The sequence below is a fragment of the Dunckerocampus dactyliophorus genome, chromosome 7 (genome assembly GCF_027744805.1).
Source record: "Dunckerocampus dactyliophorus isolate RoL2022-P2 chromosome 7, RoL_Ddac_1.1, whole genome shotgun sequence".
In the NCBI taxonomy this organism is placed as follows: domain Eukaryota; kingdom Metazoa; phylum Chordata; class Actinopteri; order Syngnathiformes; family Syngnathidae; genus Dunckerocampus; species Dunckerocampus dactyliophorus.
Window position 1 is genome coordinate 21,798,238 of NC_072825.1, and position 17,760 is coordinate 21,815,997.

Genomic DNA, 17,760 nt, shown 5'->3' on the forward strand with positions numbered 1-17,760 from the left:
GCTGCTGAGGACCAACTAGAATGTGGACCGGTGGGAAGCGTGCAAGCGGAAAGTAAACACACTCGCTTATTAGAATAACAACATGATTTGTGTTTCTGAGACAAAGAACGATTGAGCGTGCAAGACAAAGAACGAGTGAGTTGACATGGAGGAGGAAGTAGCGTCGGTGAGCAAATGGGTGGGGCTGCGTGACCACATTGGCCTCTCACCATGAGGAAGAAAGCCTCGTGGATGATGAGGGCGAAGAGGATGAAGCTCTGGAGCATAATGGACACAAAGGTAAGCACAATAGCCTTCAAAGATGTGTTTTGGTGAAAGGCGACTGATGGCAGTTGACAGACTGAAGGAGATGTGACAAACAGACAGGTCATGGAGGGACGGGGAGGATGGAAGCCTTGAGGGCCCGAGGGGGGACAAGCCTCAGCTTTGACATATGCTCTGCAGTGAGATGAAGATTGGCATGACCTGCTAATGTGAGCTGTCACCGCTCATGGCTCGATGCTCACCTGTCACACTCTTCCAAGCCTGGAAGACAAGCTGCCACCAGGATAGGTCAAAGACTCATTTTCTCCTCGGGGGGGAGGAATAAACTTCCATCTGTTGTCCTCCTGACTTCCATTCTCCGAGGTTTAAATGCGTCGACATTCATTGGATACAAGACTTTCTGTGGATCATTTATAGGGGATGAATCCGTCTGGCATGTGAGTCAGGAAGTGTAGGATTTCCATTATTTTAAAAGGTTTTGACAAATTTGTCCAATTCCACACTTTAATTGGTGACAGGTCCGCCCTTAAACATGTGCTGAAGTTTGATCAATACAAACTTTGTCTCAGACTGTGTGTGGGAGGACTGTGTACATAAAGAGAAAAAGAAAATTGGTCTCTATGTTGTGCGTGCGTACGAATAAAAAACATAATTCAAAATAAGTAGATGAGGGGGATGTTGCTTCATGAGGAAGGAGATGTGCTGTCAACCGCAACGCAAACTTCCTGTCTGCTAAATGTGCATTGTGCAATAAGATCCACAGAGAGCTCACTTTAATAATCCAAACCAGCCTATGTACAGTACATTCACACTACAGCATAACCTGTGTCCTTGTTAAACAAAGGTAAACTCAATGTTGTCAGTTGTCTAGGTCTGTGTGCACGAATGATTGACGAATGTCTTCCTTCGCAGTTACCTTAGCAACCATCAAGGATTCTAGATGACTTAGTTGGTGACATCATTGTCTTTCTTTAAATAGTGGCTATTGCTTAAATAAACATTCACTTTTTCCTAGCAGAATAAAAAAGGTAGTAATTGTGAAAAAAACTCTTTGCTTACCAGCCATGGTAGTGTTCCGAGGTGCTACACAGCTTTTTATTTCCGCCCAGTTTTCCTCGGTTCTTACTGTTTCTCTGCATTTCTCCAGAAAATCAATTAGCGTAGGAGAGGACTCACAGGTGGGCGCTCCACAATGTTGTGTGCGTCCATGGTAATGTTCCGGGAAGCTACACGCCTTTTTATTTCCGCCCGTTCTGCCTTGGTTCTTACTGTTTCTCTGCGTTGCTCAAAAAAAGTCAATTAGCACACCAACATAGACTTACAGGTGAAGGCGGTCGCTCCACAATGTCGTGTGCGTCCATATTCATGTTCCAAGCGGCTATACTACACACCTATTGTATTCTGTCCAGTCTGCCTCAGTTCTTGCCTTTTCAAACAGCCCAAATATAGTTACTATATTCATGAACCTTTTTTTTAACAACCTTTTACTAAAGTATTGTGTAAAACATTTGTTGACAGTGTTTTGTTTTATTTCAGATGTACCCGGCCTCCTTGGTCTGTCTCCTGTCAGCACTGGTAAATGGTGAGTGAATATATTATTCTCAGTGGAAAATGTGGTTAATCCACTTCATAACTAACAATGGTTGGCGATCATGCAAAGCACTACAAGCCACAGCTTTATCCCAACAAAGTGGAGGTTTTGTAGTGCTTATAGGTCTTAATTGGAAGGTGCTGAGTGGGTAAACAAGGGCCTCCCTGTGCAGCAGTGCCACACAACAATCTAGCTCTGTGGTCTCGGGAGCTTTCATGAGAACCACGTCTCTGTACTGTAACTACAACCCACTCACAAAACTATTACTGTGACATACTTTGAGGACTGTCCACCCTGCATGGCTTGACTCATTGTCGAGTGGATGCCGAGACAATACATCACAGCACTGTGCTTTGTTCTTCCTATGATGTCCACAGCATCTTATAAAAGTCTTCTTTCTGCAGTGTCAGGAGCTCTTACTGCTGAACCTTTCCTGCCAACGCTGACTGGTATGTTGTTAACTCTCAGCACTTTCAGACTATCACTTCAATCATAATTGATGGTGACAAACTTGGTGAAACAGGGAGAGGACAGGAAGTCACTGAAGTTCCCAAGCAGCCTGTGATCGCCTTAAACCAGAGCTCCCTCAACACCACTGAGCCACAAACTACCACCTTAGCAGGTATTTGGGTGTGACCTTACTGTTCATGTAAGTGCTAGTTTTGTATGTAGTATGATATTTAATGCTTTGAAAACAGCCCAAATAATGATGATGAAATTAATCATCATTACTAAAAGTAACCCATCAATCAATTGCATAAATGTTTATGAAGTGAAACAATATCTGTTAGGGGTGAAACAAGATCTTGTGTCTTAAGATCTAGCGAGATTAAAAGTGACAATATTTCTCATTTAAGAGGAACTTAACTGTCTTGCGGGAACAGGGCAGAGAAGTCCATCAGACTGTGAGCTGAGACATCGCTACGATGAATGATAATACACGTCATATAGAAGTGGAAGTGTGTGAGGCAGTATTGGAACCACACACTAAGTGCTATACACACACTATAAACCTTGCAATCCAACCTACCTCAGTGTTCCCAGTGCGTTGCTGTTTTTTTTCATCTGAGTTGAACCGCTGCGGCGGTGTTAAAGGGATAGTTTGGATTTTTTGACATTAAATTGTATAACATCCCCATCAGCAGTGTACTGCACCAACAGTGACTTATCCCGGCAATTGGTCCCGTGAGTCAAGTTCTGGTCTGTGACGAGGAACGTACTTTTGCTTAGTTGCTGGGTCATTTAAGTAAAGAGTTTGACTTTTCAAAACAATATGCATTCAAAAGAGTAACACGTTATATTTTTCTCCTGCCGTATCCCTGCGCACTGTCGCCTGTGGATTCATGTGTATGTGATGAAGACGCTCGCATCTTCTTCCGCTGCGGAACATATATGTAAACAAGATGGCTGCGGTGCTCCGTCGTGGAAGAAAAGCGGCATTACCACGAACGTCTTCATCACATACACATTATATGTAATTATCTTTATTGTCATATTGAATATAATTATGATATCAACTACTTGTAAACTTAAATGTGAATGTGAAATACTAATCATTAATACTTACAATAGTATTTCAAAGTTTACTGGTTAGATTTTATATGTTTTATAGATACAAGTAGATCATTTTGACTTTGCATGCTGAAAAAGTGCGTGCACCCCTGATATACATGTATAACGTACATAAATACCTACTCATATTGTTTTTGTGTCAATATATTAAATGTATTTTTTTCTATAGTTATAGTAGGAGGTAGATCTTTGGGACTTGGTCATTTTAAAAGTAGCTCGCAAGCTAAAAAAGTGTGAGCACCCCGGCTTTACGCTTGTATTTCAGTTAGGAATGTTATTTAAATGAAATGTTATTTAAAGCATTGTCTGTATGGTTAATAAAGGTTTTATGATGGCTTAGGTGGAAAACATGTTTTGAAATTAGAGCTAATCTAGAATCCAGTGTCACGGAATAGCTAAAGATTGACTTTTAAGGTTCCATTTTAATATTATGTATTTATTTTTTATAAAAAAAAAAAAAAAAAATTTAATATATTACGTTTTATTATTGTATTTATTTGTATTTTTATATTTTAATCATTTAATGTTTTTATATGTATTATTTCCAGGTTTTTATTAGAAGTTAATAGGAGACTCTAAATTGTCCATAGGTGTGAATATGAGCGTGAATGGTTGTTTGTCTATACTGTATGTGCCTTGTGATTGGCTGCTGAGCAGTCCAGGGTGTACTCGGCGTCTCACCCAAGGTCAGCTGGCATAGGCTCCAGCTCACCTGTGACCCTGGACGGGGTAAAGTGTAGCAAATGAATGAAAGAACATTATGTGACTCATAATGGATCATTTATGCTCCTGTAGCTTCCACTGAGGGGACAACAGTGCACCAAGCAATAGAGAAAGTGACATCCACACCAGGTAACAGTAGGTTGTTGATGTGTTTTGAGCACTTTGAGCTGGTGCAGCCAATGAGTTTTTGTCTTCATTAGAGCATGGCAGGGGTACAAGGGCTCTCCTTTAAAAAGAATAATGAGGTCATTCAACTCAAGGAAAGGACAGTGCTTGAGTGTCAGTGAAAGAGTGTCCTCCATTTATTTCACAGAAATATGCAAAAACAGTTTCATACAAGAGCATTAGAATTATGAAGACGTGGCAAGTGACGCTGGTATACATGTTTTGAAAGAAAAATAGACGTCCTTTTAGTATTTTGGTATTCAGTATATAATAGTTTTTGCACACAGCATCTCACAAAAGTAAGTACACCCATCACATTCCAAAGGTTGTTCGTAAGATGAAAGTTAAGTTGCCAACTATTTATTTAGACAATAATGGCTGTAAGCGAGTAAATCTATACTGCTACATAAGCTGTGCACTGACTATTTGAAAATGTATCCAAGTTTCATTTCTTTCGTATTGTCAGTTGAGAAGATGCACTGTAACAAAAATGGATGCTGAAATACTGTTTAAAAAATGTAGCAATTGTTTTTTTTTTAATTAAGAATGAAAAAGTGTTTAAAAAAAAAAAGGTCTTACAATTAATAAAGTTTAGTTTCCAAAAAGAAAAAAATGATTAGGGCCGTTTGACTAAGGATTTTCATAGTCAAATTTAATTTGTTAGTTTTTGTCCATAGTAGACCAATATTGGTCGTTATTAGTCTAATAATGGGTGTTATAAATACAACAAGTCATAAATATTAATCATAAAAGGTGGAGGAGCCAGGAAGTAAATATTTATAGTGTTTTTTTCCCTTGACATCCACAGTGACATCCTCCACAACCACAACCAAAAAAGGGAGCCATCAACCTCTTGCCTGGGGTAACTAAACATTTTCACCACTCAATAGTGGCATTAAATGCCACAGGCTTCTACATTTTGTGTTATCTCGTGTCAGGCTGACAATTTCACATAATTCCCAGCCTTCCCAACAAAACTCACCGCAGACTGGAGTGAACAGAACGCCTCATGTCCTGTTTTGCTGGCAGATTAATGGTTGATTGTCACTTTTTGCAAGAAGAGATAACATTGTTTGTGATACACCATCAATGTGTCACCTCTGACTTACAACTTCTGTTGTAGATCCAGCTTGGGATAAAGATTTCACCTACGGTAAGATTATGTTTACCTGTGGTATTTATAGATTTAAGTACAGCGCCCTACAAAAGTATTGGAACAGTGAGGTCGATTGCTTTATTTTTTGTTGTAGACTTAAAACATTTAAGTTTAAATATGACACCATAGAGCAACATTCAAGCTTTTTATTTCCAGGTCATCTGGATCGGATGCACAACTTAGAAAATAGCATGTTTTGTTTGAATCTACCCATTTTTCATGTGAGCAAAAGTATTGACAGGTTAGTTTTGTTTTTTTTACTCCGGCGTGTCCTATTACATTACTTATTCAATCAGTAAATAGCACTGAATGTCTACAGACTGGGTAGAATGGGTTTTACCTGTGTAGATTGCATTTAGCAGTGAAAACAACATAAAAATCAGAGAGCTGTCTATGGGTGAAAAAAAGCAATTGTGAATCTGAGAGAAGATGGAAAAATCAATCAGAACCATTACGCAAAGATTGTGAAATAAACCACTGGTGTACTAAGTAACAGACATTGAACCGCTAGCCAAAGGAAAACATCAGAAGTTGATGACAAACATTGTGAGAGCTGTAAAGAAAGACCTTAAAACAAGTGTTAGTGACATCAGCAACAACCTGCAGAGGGCGGGAGTGGAGGTGTCACTATCTACTGTTCATAGAAGACTTCATAAACAAAAGTACAATGGTTAAACCAGAAGATGCAAACCACTCATGAGAAAGAAGAAAAATTCATCAGTCAATAAAACCTTTGTCACAACATTTTTGACATTTAGACAGCTCTCTGCTGTTCATGTTGTTTTCGCCTCTAATGCAGTCTACACAGGTGAAACCTATCCTACCCAGTCAGAAACTGGGCACAGACAGACATTCAGTGCCATTTATTGATTGAATAGGTAATGTAATAGGACACACCTGGGCAACAAAACACACCTGTCAGGCACATCTTCCAATTTTGCTCACATGAAAAATGGGTAGGTTCAAACAAAAGGTGCTATCTCATAACTTGTGCGTCAGTCCAGATGTAAATACCTGGAAATAAAAGCTGAAATGTTGCTCTCTGGCCTCATACTCATATTTTGATGTCAAACCCAAGTGTTTTCAGGCTACAGTAAAAATAAAAGAATTGGCCTCACTGTTCCAATATTTCTGGAGGGCACTGAGGCGCTAGTCTTTCACTTTGGTCTACAAAAGCAAATAAAGACTAATTAGTGTCGGGTCAAAAAAAAACATTGGCATTAACAGCTGTGGCTGTAGGCAACCTACTCATATACAGTCATGGCCAAAAACAGTGGCATGTTTGTCATGCCAATCTTTTTGGCATGACAAAAACATTGGCATTTTATTAACGCAACAAGATGTCAGTACCTGTATTTGAAGTATCATGCATTCAGCAACCTTACCTACCACTGCATGTGCTTTAAAATGTTGCTTGTGCTACTCAGCTGTCGGTGAGAAATTAACGTGTTTTACTGTTGTCCATGATGAACTCATCGGCGGTTTTAATGCTGGCTACGGGTATTACAATACTGGTTCTATTGCTGCTTTGTTGTGCCATCCATCCATCTTCTTCCATAAAAGTAATGATCAGAATCGGTGACAAAGGGCAGCCCTGGTGGAGTCCAACCCTCACTGGAAACGGGTCTGAGTTATTGTCGGGGAAGCAAACCAACCATCTGACACCGGTCACACATAGAACAAACAGCCTGAATTAGGTGGTCTGCTACCCCACATTCCCAGGGTACTCCCCACAGAATTCCTCGAACACGGTCGAATACCTTCTCCAAGTCCACAAAACACATGTACTGTAGACTGTTTGGGCACCCTGCCGAGAGTGTAGACTTGGTCCACAGTTCCACAACCAGGACAAAAACCACGCTGCTCCTACTGAATCCGAGATTTAACTATCTGGCTGATACTCCTCTCCAGAACCCCTAAATAGACCCTACCAGGAAGGCTGAGAAGTGTGATCCAACGATAGCTGGAACACACCCTCCGGTCCCCCTTCTTATCATCACCTCGATCTGCCAATCCAGAGGCACCATCTCCGATGACCACACAATACTGCAGAGTCGTGTCAACCAAGACATGCCCGATCATGCCTTTCCAGGTCTCACTGTTGCTGCCAACATGAGTATTGAAGTTCCCCAGCAAAACAAGGGAATCCACAGACGGAGCACTCTCTAGTACTCCCTCCAAAGACTCCAAAAAGAGCGGGTATTCTGAACTGCATAAGTGGTGCATAAGCGCAAACGACAGTCACGACCCGTCCCCCCAACCGCAGGCGGAGGGAAACTATCCTCTTGTTCACCGGGTTAAACTCAAATGTACAGGCCCTGAGCCAGGGGGCAACAAGAATTGCCACCCCTGCCTGTTGCCTCTCACTACCAGCAATGCCAGAGTGGAATGAAGTCCAGCCCCACTTGAGAGGACTGATTCCGGAACCCCCTCTGTGCATCGAGGTGAGTCCGACTCTATCTTGCCGGAACTTATCCACCTCGCAGACAAGCTCAAGCGCCTTCTCTACCAGAGGTAACATTCCACATGCCAAGAGCTAGCTTCTGCAGCCGAGGATTGAACCGCCAAGGTTCCCGCCTTCGGCTGCAACCCAGCTCAGTCTACACCCGACCCCTTTGGCCCCTGTCATGAGTGGTGAGGGGGACCCAAGTTTTTTTGGGCTACTCCTGGCTGGACCCCATGGGTGGAGGCCCGGCCACCAAAGGCTCACCATCGTGCCTCACCTCCAGGCCTGGCTCCAGACATGGGCTCCGGTGACCTGCATCCGGGCAACGGAAAATTAGGCTCATTATTTTTACTCTTCATTGAGGTCTGTTAAGCCACTCTTTGTCTGGACCCTTCCCTAGGACCAGTTTGTCATGGGTGACCCTACAAGGGTCATGAAAGCCCCCCGACAACACTGAGGATCATTGGGACATGCAAACCGCTCCACCACAATAAGGTGGTGCCTCCGGAAAGAACCTTTGTTGTGCAATATACTTAATAATAAAAAATAATAAAGGACCACATGGTCCTGTTTTGCTTTTTCAGATTATTTGACCTTGCGAAAGGCAGGACTGTCCATTGCAGCAGTTCTCTTCCTGATAGGCATCTTGATCCTTGGCTGTAAGACTATTTGGTGACCACTTTTGTCTTTTTTTGCAATTAGCATCATTTTGTCATCAACTCTTGTGCTCAATCTGCTCTATGTAGGTGGGAAAGTCTGTCGGCTGCCCAAGTGTCGCAAGATGTCATCAAAGTAAGAACTACATACCCTTCTGATTGTGCAGAATTATTGCTGACAGGGTGATTTTTGAGTAAAATACAGTTCCAATATGCATGAGGGCTATCTGCTTATATCATTCACGGGTGGAGTAATTCATATCACACCACTGGATGACGTACGACGCACAATCAATCACTTGAAGCAACAGCTGAAAAGAATGCTGACTACAATGTTTTCCATGATTAAATGATACAAATAATAAGAGTCTTACTGCCACAAAACAAAACTTTTCCTTTAGTAATAGTGACTGACTGCATATTGTTAAGATAATATTGGTGCCTTTATTTTCCAGGTCATACTGATGGGCGCAAAGAAGAGACAAGAGATACTGTCATAAAAAGGCAATGCTGGGACATATGGAATGAATGTGTTTAAAAATGAAAAATGGAACGGAATAGGTAATGTTGGCAATAAAATGGCATTATTCACATTTTGGCCATGTGCAAAGTGCGAACTCTTTTCTATCAGGATGTTAAAGTGGAATCTGGCAATTTTTTCTTTTTTTTTTTTTAGCAGCAACATGGCGTCTAAACCTCTTAGTGATTCTACGCTAATGAATAAAGTCCCAGAATAAACATGAGTCACTGACTGCTACCTTGGCATCACCATGACCACAAACATGATGAAAAAGGCAACACACAGTACATTTTCAAACAGATTTAATGGCACAATCAATTCTTAACAGCAGTTTTCCAACTGATTCGAGCTCAAAGCTTCCAAATCTGCTATGAAATGTTTTTTTGTGAGTGTGTGTGTGTGGTCATCTACTAATACTACTACAAAATGTTGGCACACATGGACTGATATACAAGTACATATAAACATGGGCATGTCCCAATTGAAACAAATATTTTATATTAAAAAGGCCATAATGCAAATATATTGCTCTGTAAATTTGTATATACAGACAGACAATTAAAGCTACAATAGTTGAGAAAGTTATCAAAAAGAAAACTCCTACATGCAGAATAATGGAGCTTGGCGCCGTGCCTGAGACACCATGTTGTTGTTGCTCTTTGGATTTCTGCACAAGCTGCTTTCTTTTGGCATTCAAAGATAAGATGCATTTAAATGTTGCATTGTGGTTACTTGTTTGTCCGGTGTAAATATTAAATGCAAAGTAACTATGCGCATGCGGTGATATAAAAAGTGAAATGGTTTGTGTTGCAATTTGTCCTTTGAAATGACGACAAACATCAAAGTTTTGGATGCACTTTTTCCATTAAGCAGCATGAGAACCTGTCTCCAGACTTTTGAAAGGTACTGTGCTGTATGCTAAACAGCCTTGCATGCACACTTTTGTAAAAAGTTCATTTACTGTAATTATGAAACTGTTGGCTTACAGTTTTGTTGCAGTATTGTATCATTATAATTTGCATATATTTGATACACAGACTACAGTGTAAGCCAGTTGAAACGACCTACTTCCATCCAGGTGACTACTGCAAATGTTCCAATTAATGCTTCTATTCAATTAACCGTTGTCTTCTATACTGGATGTGTGGTTTACAAAAGCAAATAAGGGTTTCTAATTAGCTCCAAGTCAAAACAGATTGGTACTACCGGCTGTGGCTGTAGGTAACCTCCTGATGCAATTTGTATTAACTCCACAAGATGGCAGTAGCTGCATCATCTGTAGTATGACTGATCAGCAGCTGGTGTGAAATGGTGGGGTTTTTTTGTATGGGGGAGTGGGGGGGTTGCTGCTGTGTTGTACAATATACTTACAGTGAAATCTCGCCCCGGTTAGCGTGTTTTTTGGTTAAAGTTGAACATTTACACCCAAATTTTGCATACATTTTCCAGTTAGCGTCTTCCTAATGTATTTTTATTTTTATTTTTTTTTAATCACAAATGTCCTTGTCAGCATAGCTTGCTAACAAAATGGCAACTGGAACCGGAAGTCTATGATCAGCAGTTGACTCTCAAAAATGTTAACACAAAACATGTTTATAGTTTTACAATTATAGTTTTATATGCATAAAACAATTCTAAATGCATATAAACAACAAATAAAAGGAATAAATGAACATTTAAGGCACATAGACACCATCTTGCTGTTTTGTCAGGGAGTTATTTCTTGGGTTCAATAGTGTTTCTCACCTTCTGTTTGTCAAATTTGGGAAAACAATAGCCTCTGTCCAATTAACGCCTCATCTTCTTGCAATAAACGGCAGACTACAACTAGAGCATTTGCAGTAATAAGGAAATGTACCAACAACATTGCATCGGTGGAAGTAGGCCGGACCTTGTAAGTGTCTGCTGCAAGTGAAGTGAGCTCTTATGCGTGTCCTTTACAGTCCATTCTCAGTGTTATTGATAGAATTCAAAGAACCTCTCACTGCACTTTGTTTAAAAACTTAAAAGTAATACAAAAAGCCCTTTCCCCGCCAACTCATGTCTTGGAACAAATACGCATCTGAAATGAAAGCCTTTACTTCGCTGGCAAAGATTGATTTGGGCTAAAACGACAGCAAGCAAATAACACGCTCTGTATGGATGGAATCCAGCTATTGTGGGTATTTTCCCCAATCATCCATTAGACATTATTTCAATTCACGAAATTTTCACACCACCATCACCACTGTGAGCCATTAACCTGCCTCCTAAGCAGTCACACAGCAATTTAGAACGTGCATCATTTTGAAAGGAGAACTTTCCAAAACAAAAACAAAAAAAAAAAAGAAAGGAAACATCCGCATTCACGGCGGTCGATTCATATGCTGCCTTGCAAGCGGATGTTTACCCTGACAATTTTTGGAGTGGCTGAAGAGGAGAATAAGACTTGGGTGGGTTGGCACTTTTTATCTTCTATTCCACAGCCTGCTGTCAGTCTTAATGGGCTGGGAAGAGAAAATGTCAGACAAGCGAACAGGAGACTCAAGTGTGGACCTCTTATGGCTGGCTTACTTTGGATTAGCATGTTTAGTCTCAGTCAATGACCATTTCACATGGATAGGTCTACTCCACGTGTACCAAATTAAACATTCTTTCCACCGTGTAGCTTGTTTATGCTGAGTACTTCGAGCAGTGCAAACAAAATAAGCATTAAGCCATATTCATTGCCTTTGATTTAGATTCCTGAAATAGAATCCAATTAGAAGGTTTGAATACGTTCCAAATGTCCCAAAATTGTGTCTATGTTGGCTACAAGCAGCAGAGATGGAGACAAAAGTAGAATATAATAGGATTGCTTATGGATTGATGGGTTTTTGTAAGAGCAATACACAGAGCTGTTAAAGAAGTCTAATCCTCGTGATGAGATCATATAACCTGGTGAGTGGCTCTTTCTTGCATGTGTGCTTCAGATTTGCTGCTTTGCCAGGAACTAGACTGCCCCTTTCTGGTCCTGCTCTGTAGGTACAGAATAAATCCTAAAGTGGAAAAAAGGAAGGGGATATGAGAGAGAAGGGGGAAAAAACATATGAGTCATATGAGTCGAGACAGAGCAGAAGCCAACATGTCATCTTGTAGATATTTTTAGGCTTTTTCTCCATTTAGCGACACAAGACACATCCACGTGTCGAAACTCAGGAAACGCATGTCTGTCTCAAACGGTGGGGCTCTGACTGGTACACAGAGGCTGCATCGCTTCAAAACACGGCTCACCCTGGGTGGGACTTATAAACCTGGCAAGGCACTGTTGATTCAACAAGCACGAGGTTGCTGTGTGATTAAGCATCTTTTTAGCACAGCAGTCAGCAGCAAACAAACACACACACACACACACACACACACACACAGCCACCCCAGGAGGCAGCCAGTAATCCTCCAGAGGAATTTAACCCTTCAAGCTTGACTTGGGAGTCGGTTCAGTAAACGTTCTAAGATCTCCGGAGTCTAGTATGAACTTTGTAACCCCGTTGATCCAACTTACAGATCATGTATTACACCAAAACAAAAGGAACCCGTTGAGCCACCACAGAGCTTCGATTGAATAAGCAAAAGGGGCAAGCAGGGGTGTAATCAGTACTTTGTTCACTGGACTGGACTTGGCCTGGCCTGGCCTTGTCGTAGTATACATGTACAGGAAGGGAATCATTGGCTAAATTGTGTTGCCTTGTGCTCGTCCCCACCTTTTGACTATGTGGCTATGTCTCAGTTTGCACACTTCCATACTTAGCATTTTCATTTCACAAGTGTGTTCCCACTGAGAAGTACGGCGAAATGCAGTGTGCTGTCAGTACACGGATGTTGCACTCAACATGCCCTAAATGGTGAGTGTGCAGCAACCTAACCACCCCCAATCATTGCCATTTTGCGGAAGGGTAGAGAATAACTCAAGTGGTTGCAATTCACATTTAAAATGGAGATAAGAGGAAATGCACAAATGTTATTGTCATTTCTGGTGAGAGTGCGCGATCACCATAATCGATTTGGGAAAGCACTGCACTAACAAAATTCACGCCCTCAGGAATAGAGTACGCAGTGTACATAGTATATTGTACATGTTACATTTCAGGAGCTGCACCCTACGGAAGACACAGCCTAGTGGTCTATGGGAGCAACACTCCACAAAGTCCTGCCATCCCTTGTTTAATAGTGCAGTTTTGTCTTCAAAAGACATCCTGATTGCAGCACACGTTTCCACCTTTACGCCTATGATGCTAGGTGGCGACGGTGTGGCATTACAAACGTCACATATTCTAATGTGTTTTTTTTTTTTTCCCTCACGCCACCGTAAGATATGTTGTTTTAGCAATACTTCAGCGACCACATATGAATAGGATGTCACCGAGTACAGCACTGACCTCAATCAAGGCAGAATTGTTAAAAACAATTGTGGAGCGTATTTGTGTTTGCTTGGCCATCTGTTTGCTAGCAAGCTACTTCCTGGTACATGGAGGATGATATTATGATTTTGGGGAGGGTTGACGGTTCCTTTAAATGTCATACTGACTCAGACTGTAATAACAAATTCCTGTTTTAGCCGCTTTATCCATATCCTCACCTACATGTAATTAATTATTTTGGTTTGTTAGAAATCAGTTTTGCATTTTTTGTGTAATACTACTAATTTTGTCACAGTGACTGCTGTGGAAAAAGATTATTAAAACAATAAAACGTGCAGTGGCTACGATTTTTAGGCCAATATACGGTACTATAGGGTGTTAGATATTAAAATGAGTACAAAAATAAAATAATAATAATAATAATAATAATAATAATAATAATAATAATAATAATAATAATAATAATGCATTAGTGCATGCGTATTCAAATGTAATATTTTCAGGACGGAACAGTGGCAGGTACTGCAGCATACAGTACAGAAGCTATACATCCAGCTTCATTTGGAGGGGCTTTTGAATTGGGACAGCTGTCAGGTGGCATTAATTACTTTTACATAAAAAAAAAAAGAATAAAAAAAATCTTCAGGCACACTGCTGCCCTCATGCAGTTTAACGAGAGTACTGCATGTGCACGATTGAAACAAACTGGGTTTTTTTGTTTGCGTAGTTTGGAGAGATCGATCATATCAGCATACTTTTAGGTCAAAATATGCCGTGTGGCTATTGTAATATAGGCAAACTGCAACAACATCAAAGCATGACTTTGACAGCGTTACAGTTTGTTGTATGCTGTGGGGCATTCCCAGTTACATTAGCTGCACAATTTCTGACACAGATACATTATTCAGTTGTGTCAGCTGGTACAATTTCACTCAGACAAAGGTTTGCAAGTGATGTGACCCAATGTTTCAATTTTATCAGCATGTAAATGTCTGTCGGTCACTCCATCCACTCCATCTGACTGCTGTTAGAAGACACCGTCACAACAACATGGTTGCTCTGTTCCCCCACAAAAAAGTGTTTAAGGACACTGTGTTTAAGGTTAGCTGTAGAACAGGTTAGATCTTGTTTGAGTTGCGTGGGACCAGTGGTGATCACCATCTTGAGACTATTCTTTGACAGCTAAGATGGAGAGGCTAAGAGGTGAGGTGTGTTCCATGGTGACGCATGAGAACCTCAGGTAGGGATGGTAATTGCTTAGCAAGTCCAAGCAGGCTTGAATGGGTGGAAGCTGGTTTCAGTTTGCTATCTAAGTGTTTTCCTCTGGTTTGGACGTGAGTCAAAGTTAGCCAAATGGGCAAGGGCAGCAGGGAGACTGTTAGCCACCAGACTGGTTCTCTCACCTGCAGCCTAACTTTGCGTAAAAGTGTGGCATGCTTTGTGTCTGACACACTCACTGATCTAGTCTGTACCTAGTCTCCATAGCGGAGCCTTTTAATAGCTGAAAGAGAAAATGCAATAAAAACAGAAAAATGAAATGAAAGTTCGACAGTGAAGAAATGCGAGCTTACCCTTGCTGTTGTTTGTGCATGCGGCGTCTTACGAATATTACAGCTGCAAGAGAGAAAGTGAAAATGTCAAAGCTACAAAAGCTTTTGTTTAGGTGTTCAGTTTTACATGGCACACAGTGATTTCAACCAAGCGTTGAAGGGTTGTCACCAGTGGACTTCAAAACACCCGCTTTCTCTCAAGTAGGGCACAAACTTACCAACTATTGCTGCAACTGAAAGAGTCAACATGCTCACAGCAACAATGATGACAATCAGAGTGAACTGATCTAAAAGACATAAATATCAGGAAGCAGCGTCAGCTCATATGACGTCCAGTGCTTAAGTACATATTGACACAGAATGCATTCTATTCTGCTGCTGATTTACTCACCTGATGTTTCTTCTTCACCTTTGGTTTTATCAACAAACGTGCCAGAACCACCTCTGTCCTGGACCTCAATAATCTCTGCAAGAGAAGATGACAACATGTCACTCTTGGCAGTACATAGACTGAACTAACTCTCAATGAAAACTTATAATTGGTGATGAAAGCAATGTGTTGATATGTAGTGAAAGGGATGAGAAAACGAGATGCCCATTTCTATTCCATTTTGATGTGAAGCTACAACCTTCCATCCATTTTCTATGCTGCTTATCCTCATTAGGAATGTGGGAGGAAACTGGAGTACCTGGGGGAAACCCAAAGCTATGCCTGTATGGAATACAACCAAATTAGCCTAATTTATATACTGTCGCCATGGCCAAAAACATTGGCATCTTCGGCATGACAATATTTTTGGCATGACTCTAGTAGTATAGATATACTATCCACTGAAAATAAATCACCACACAGCCATTATTGTCTAATAATGAGTAGACCTGCAGGATGCTCCACAGGTGCTCAATTGGACATACCTAGCCACTCCATCTTCACCTTCAGCTTCCACAGCACAACTCCCTAATGCCAACAACACTCATGCAGCCCCAGGCCATGACAATACCACTACCATGCTTGACTGTAGGCAAGACACATTTATCTTGCTACTCACGTATGTTACCAGTTATTTTGACAATAATGGCTGGGTGTTGAGCAATTTCCAGTTTATTTTTACTATAGGATAATCATTTTTATAATAAGACGTACTTGTCTGCATCTGCCAAAACGCTGAAAATGATAAAAGTATTTTTATGTGGACAGGAATGGTTGTAACTCCACTCATATGGATGGAGATTGTTTTCATTCCAGAGTGGAGGAAATGTGCGTTTTTGAAAATATCCGTAGTCGGGTGGACACAGGCTCATTATATAGTGGCAATATGACAATTTGGATTGTGTAAAATGTTACCCATCACAGTGTCATAGCAAGACAGTGGTGGCTTCAGGAGAGTGAACAAGCGAATTGTAGCTATTTCCAAACAGGCTGCTCCTGCAAGAATCAAGTGGCGTCAGGCCCGGGTGTAAACAGATCTGTAATTCCATCAAATGTCTGTCAGAGACAAGATGAGGAGTGACACAGAGTGGTGCACATAGAGAATGAGAATGCCAATGTTGATTAGCTGAGCGGCGGGACAGGATGGCTGGGATGTGGAAATGTTCATTGGCCTTTTGGCACAATCCTCAAGGCCCCCATAGGGAGCTAATTGATTCCATTCAGGGCGTAATAGGGGATGGGATGAGATGACGGAAAGTCGTCAGGGACAAAGCTGTTCGCATGTCCCTGTTGGTCTAGAACGACCTGTACACAAAGCTAAATGACAATAAATGCAGAGGCCACAACCTTCCTGTACTCTCCCTTGGACACCTGCCATTACAGTGTCTGCAAGAGTGACGCAAATCCCAAGTCCTACTTCCACTATTGGGAACTGAGATAATTAACTCACCATTTTCCTCAAATGAGTCCTCATCATCCAGACCTGTGGATGTAGGGGAAAATACTTTTAAACAGCGATAGACATCACAACAGCCCTTCAGCAAAGTGTTCAGAATGTAGATAGACATTAGGCCTAGCATCAGGTACACCTGCACAAGCTAATGACAAACAATATCGTATTTTGCAGTGGTGTAAACTGCATCATGGTGACAGGAGCTTCCAGTATTTTACCTTTTCACCACTGCAACTACAATAATACAGTGGAACCTTGGTTAGCATCATTAATTCATTCCAGGTGGTCCCACTCTAACCGAACACTAACCAAATCAATTTTTTCATGTAAATTCAATTAATCCGTTCCAGAAAGCCAAAAATGTTAACACAAAACACGTTTTCATAGTTTTACAATTATAATTTTACATGCATTATCCAAAAGCATATACTGAATATACATATAAATGATGAATGAAAGGGATAAATGAACATTTAAGGTTACTTTTACCTTCAGTGAAGATGTGATTCTTGATGTGACTGTTCCCAAAGACACAATGTGTCAGCAAGACACCACACGGACACCACCTTCCTGTTTTGCCATGAGTTATTTATTTAATTCAATAGGGTTTATAACCTCAATAACCCAAAATGGAAATACAGAAAGTTTCAAGTGCCAGCATTTTGATAAAGGTGAAAAACACTACTGAATTTAATTCAAGAAAAAGAACTCATGACAAAACAAAAAGATGGTGTCCGTGTGATGTTTCGCTACCACATCGTGATTTTGGGAACACTCACATCAACAATCACATCTCCAATGAAGGTAAAAGTAACCTTAAATGTTCATTATCCCTTTCATTCATCATTTATATGCATT

At 40.8% G+C, this 17,760-nt stretch overlaps 2 protein-coding genes across 9 annotated transcripts in view; one reads left to right on the forward strand and one right to left on the reverse strand.

Moving 5' to 3' along the window:
* On the forward strand, positions 1–10,342 carry fxyd5 (FXYD domain containing ion transport regulator 5). Of its 2 annotated transcripts, XM_054781585.1 has the most exons (10): positions 27–279; positions 1,801–1,846; positions 2,260–2,304; positions 2,379–2,477; positions 4,223–4,279; positions 5,124–5,177; positions 5,439–5,468; positions 8,502–8,576; positions 8,664–8,709; positions 9,029–10,340. In XM_054781585.1, the coding sequence occupies exons 1-10, from the start codon at positions 211–213 to the stop codon at positions 9,036–9,038; spliced, it is 531 nt and encodes a 176-aa protein (XP_054637560.1). In that variant the 5' UTR covers positions 27–210; the 3' UTR covers positions 9,039–10,340. The 2 variants fall into 2 exon arrangements, with proteins under 2 accessions (XP_054637561.1, XP_054637560.1); XM_054781586.1 differs by lacking the exon at positions 4,223–4,279 and having other exon boundaries at positions 1–279; positions 9,029–10,342.
* The window catches only part of si:dkey-262k9.2 (uncharacterized), a 19,012-nt gene continuing 10,630 nt past the window's right edge, over positions 9,379–17,760 (reverse strand). For all 7 annotated transcript variants that reach the window (XM_054781587.1, XM_054781590.1, XM_054781593.1 and 4 more), the window contains exons 4-8: positions 16,900–16,932; positions 15,411–15,485; positions 15,238–15,306; positions 15,041–15,083; positions 9,379–12,110 (exon numbers count right to left, since the gene is read on the reverse strand). In XM_054781587.1, the coding sequence (XP_054637562.1) occupies positions 12,065–12,110; positions 15,041–15,083; positions 15,238–15,306; positions 15,411–15,485; positions 16,900–16,932 (266 nt within the window). In that variant the 3' untranslated portion in view covers positions 9,379–12,064. The remainder of the gene's footprint in view (positions 12,111–15,040; positions 15,084–15,237; positions 15,307–15,410; positions 15,486–16,899; positions 16,933–17,760) is intronic.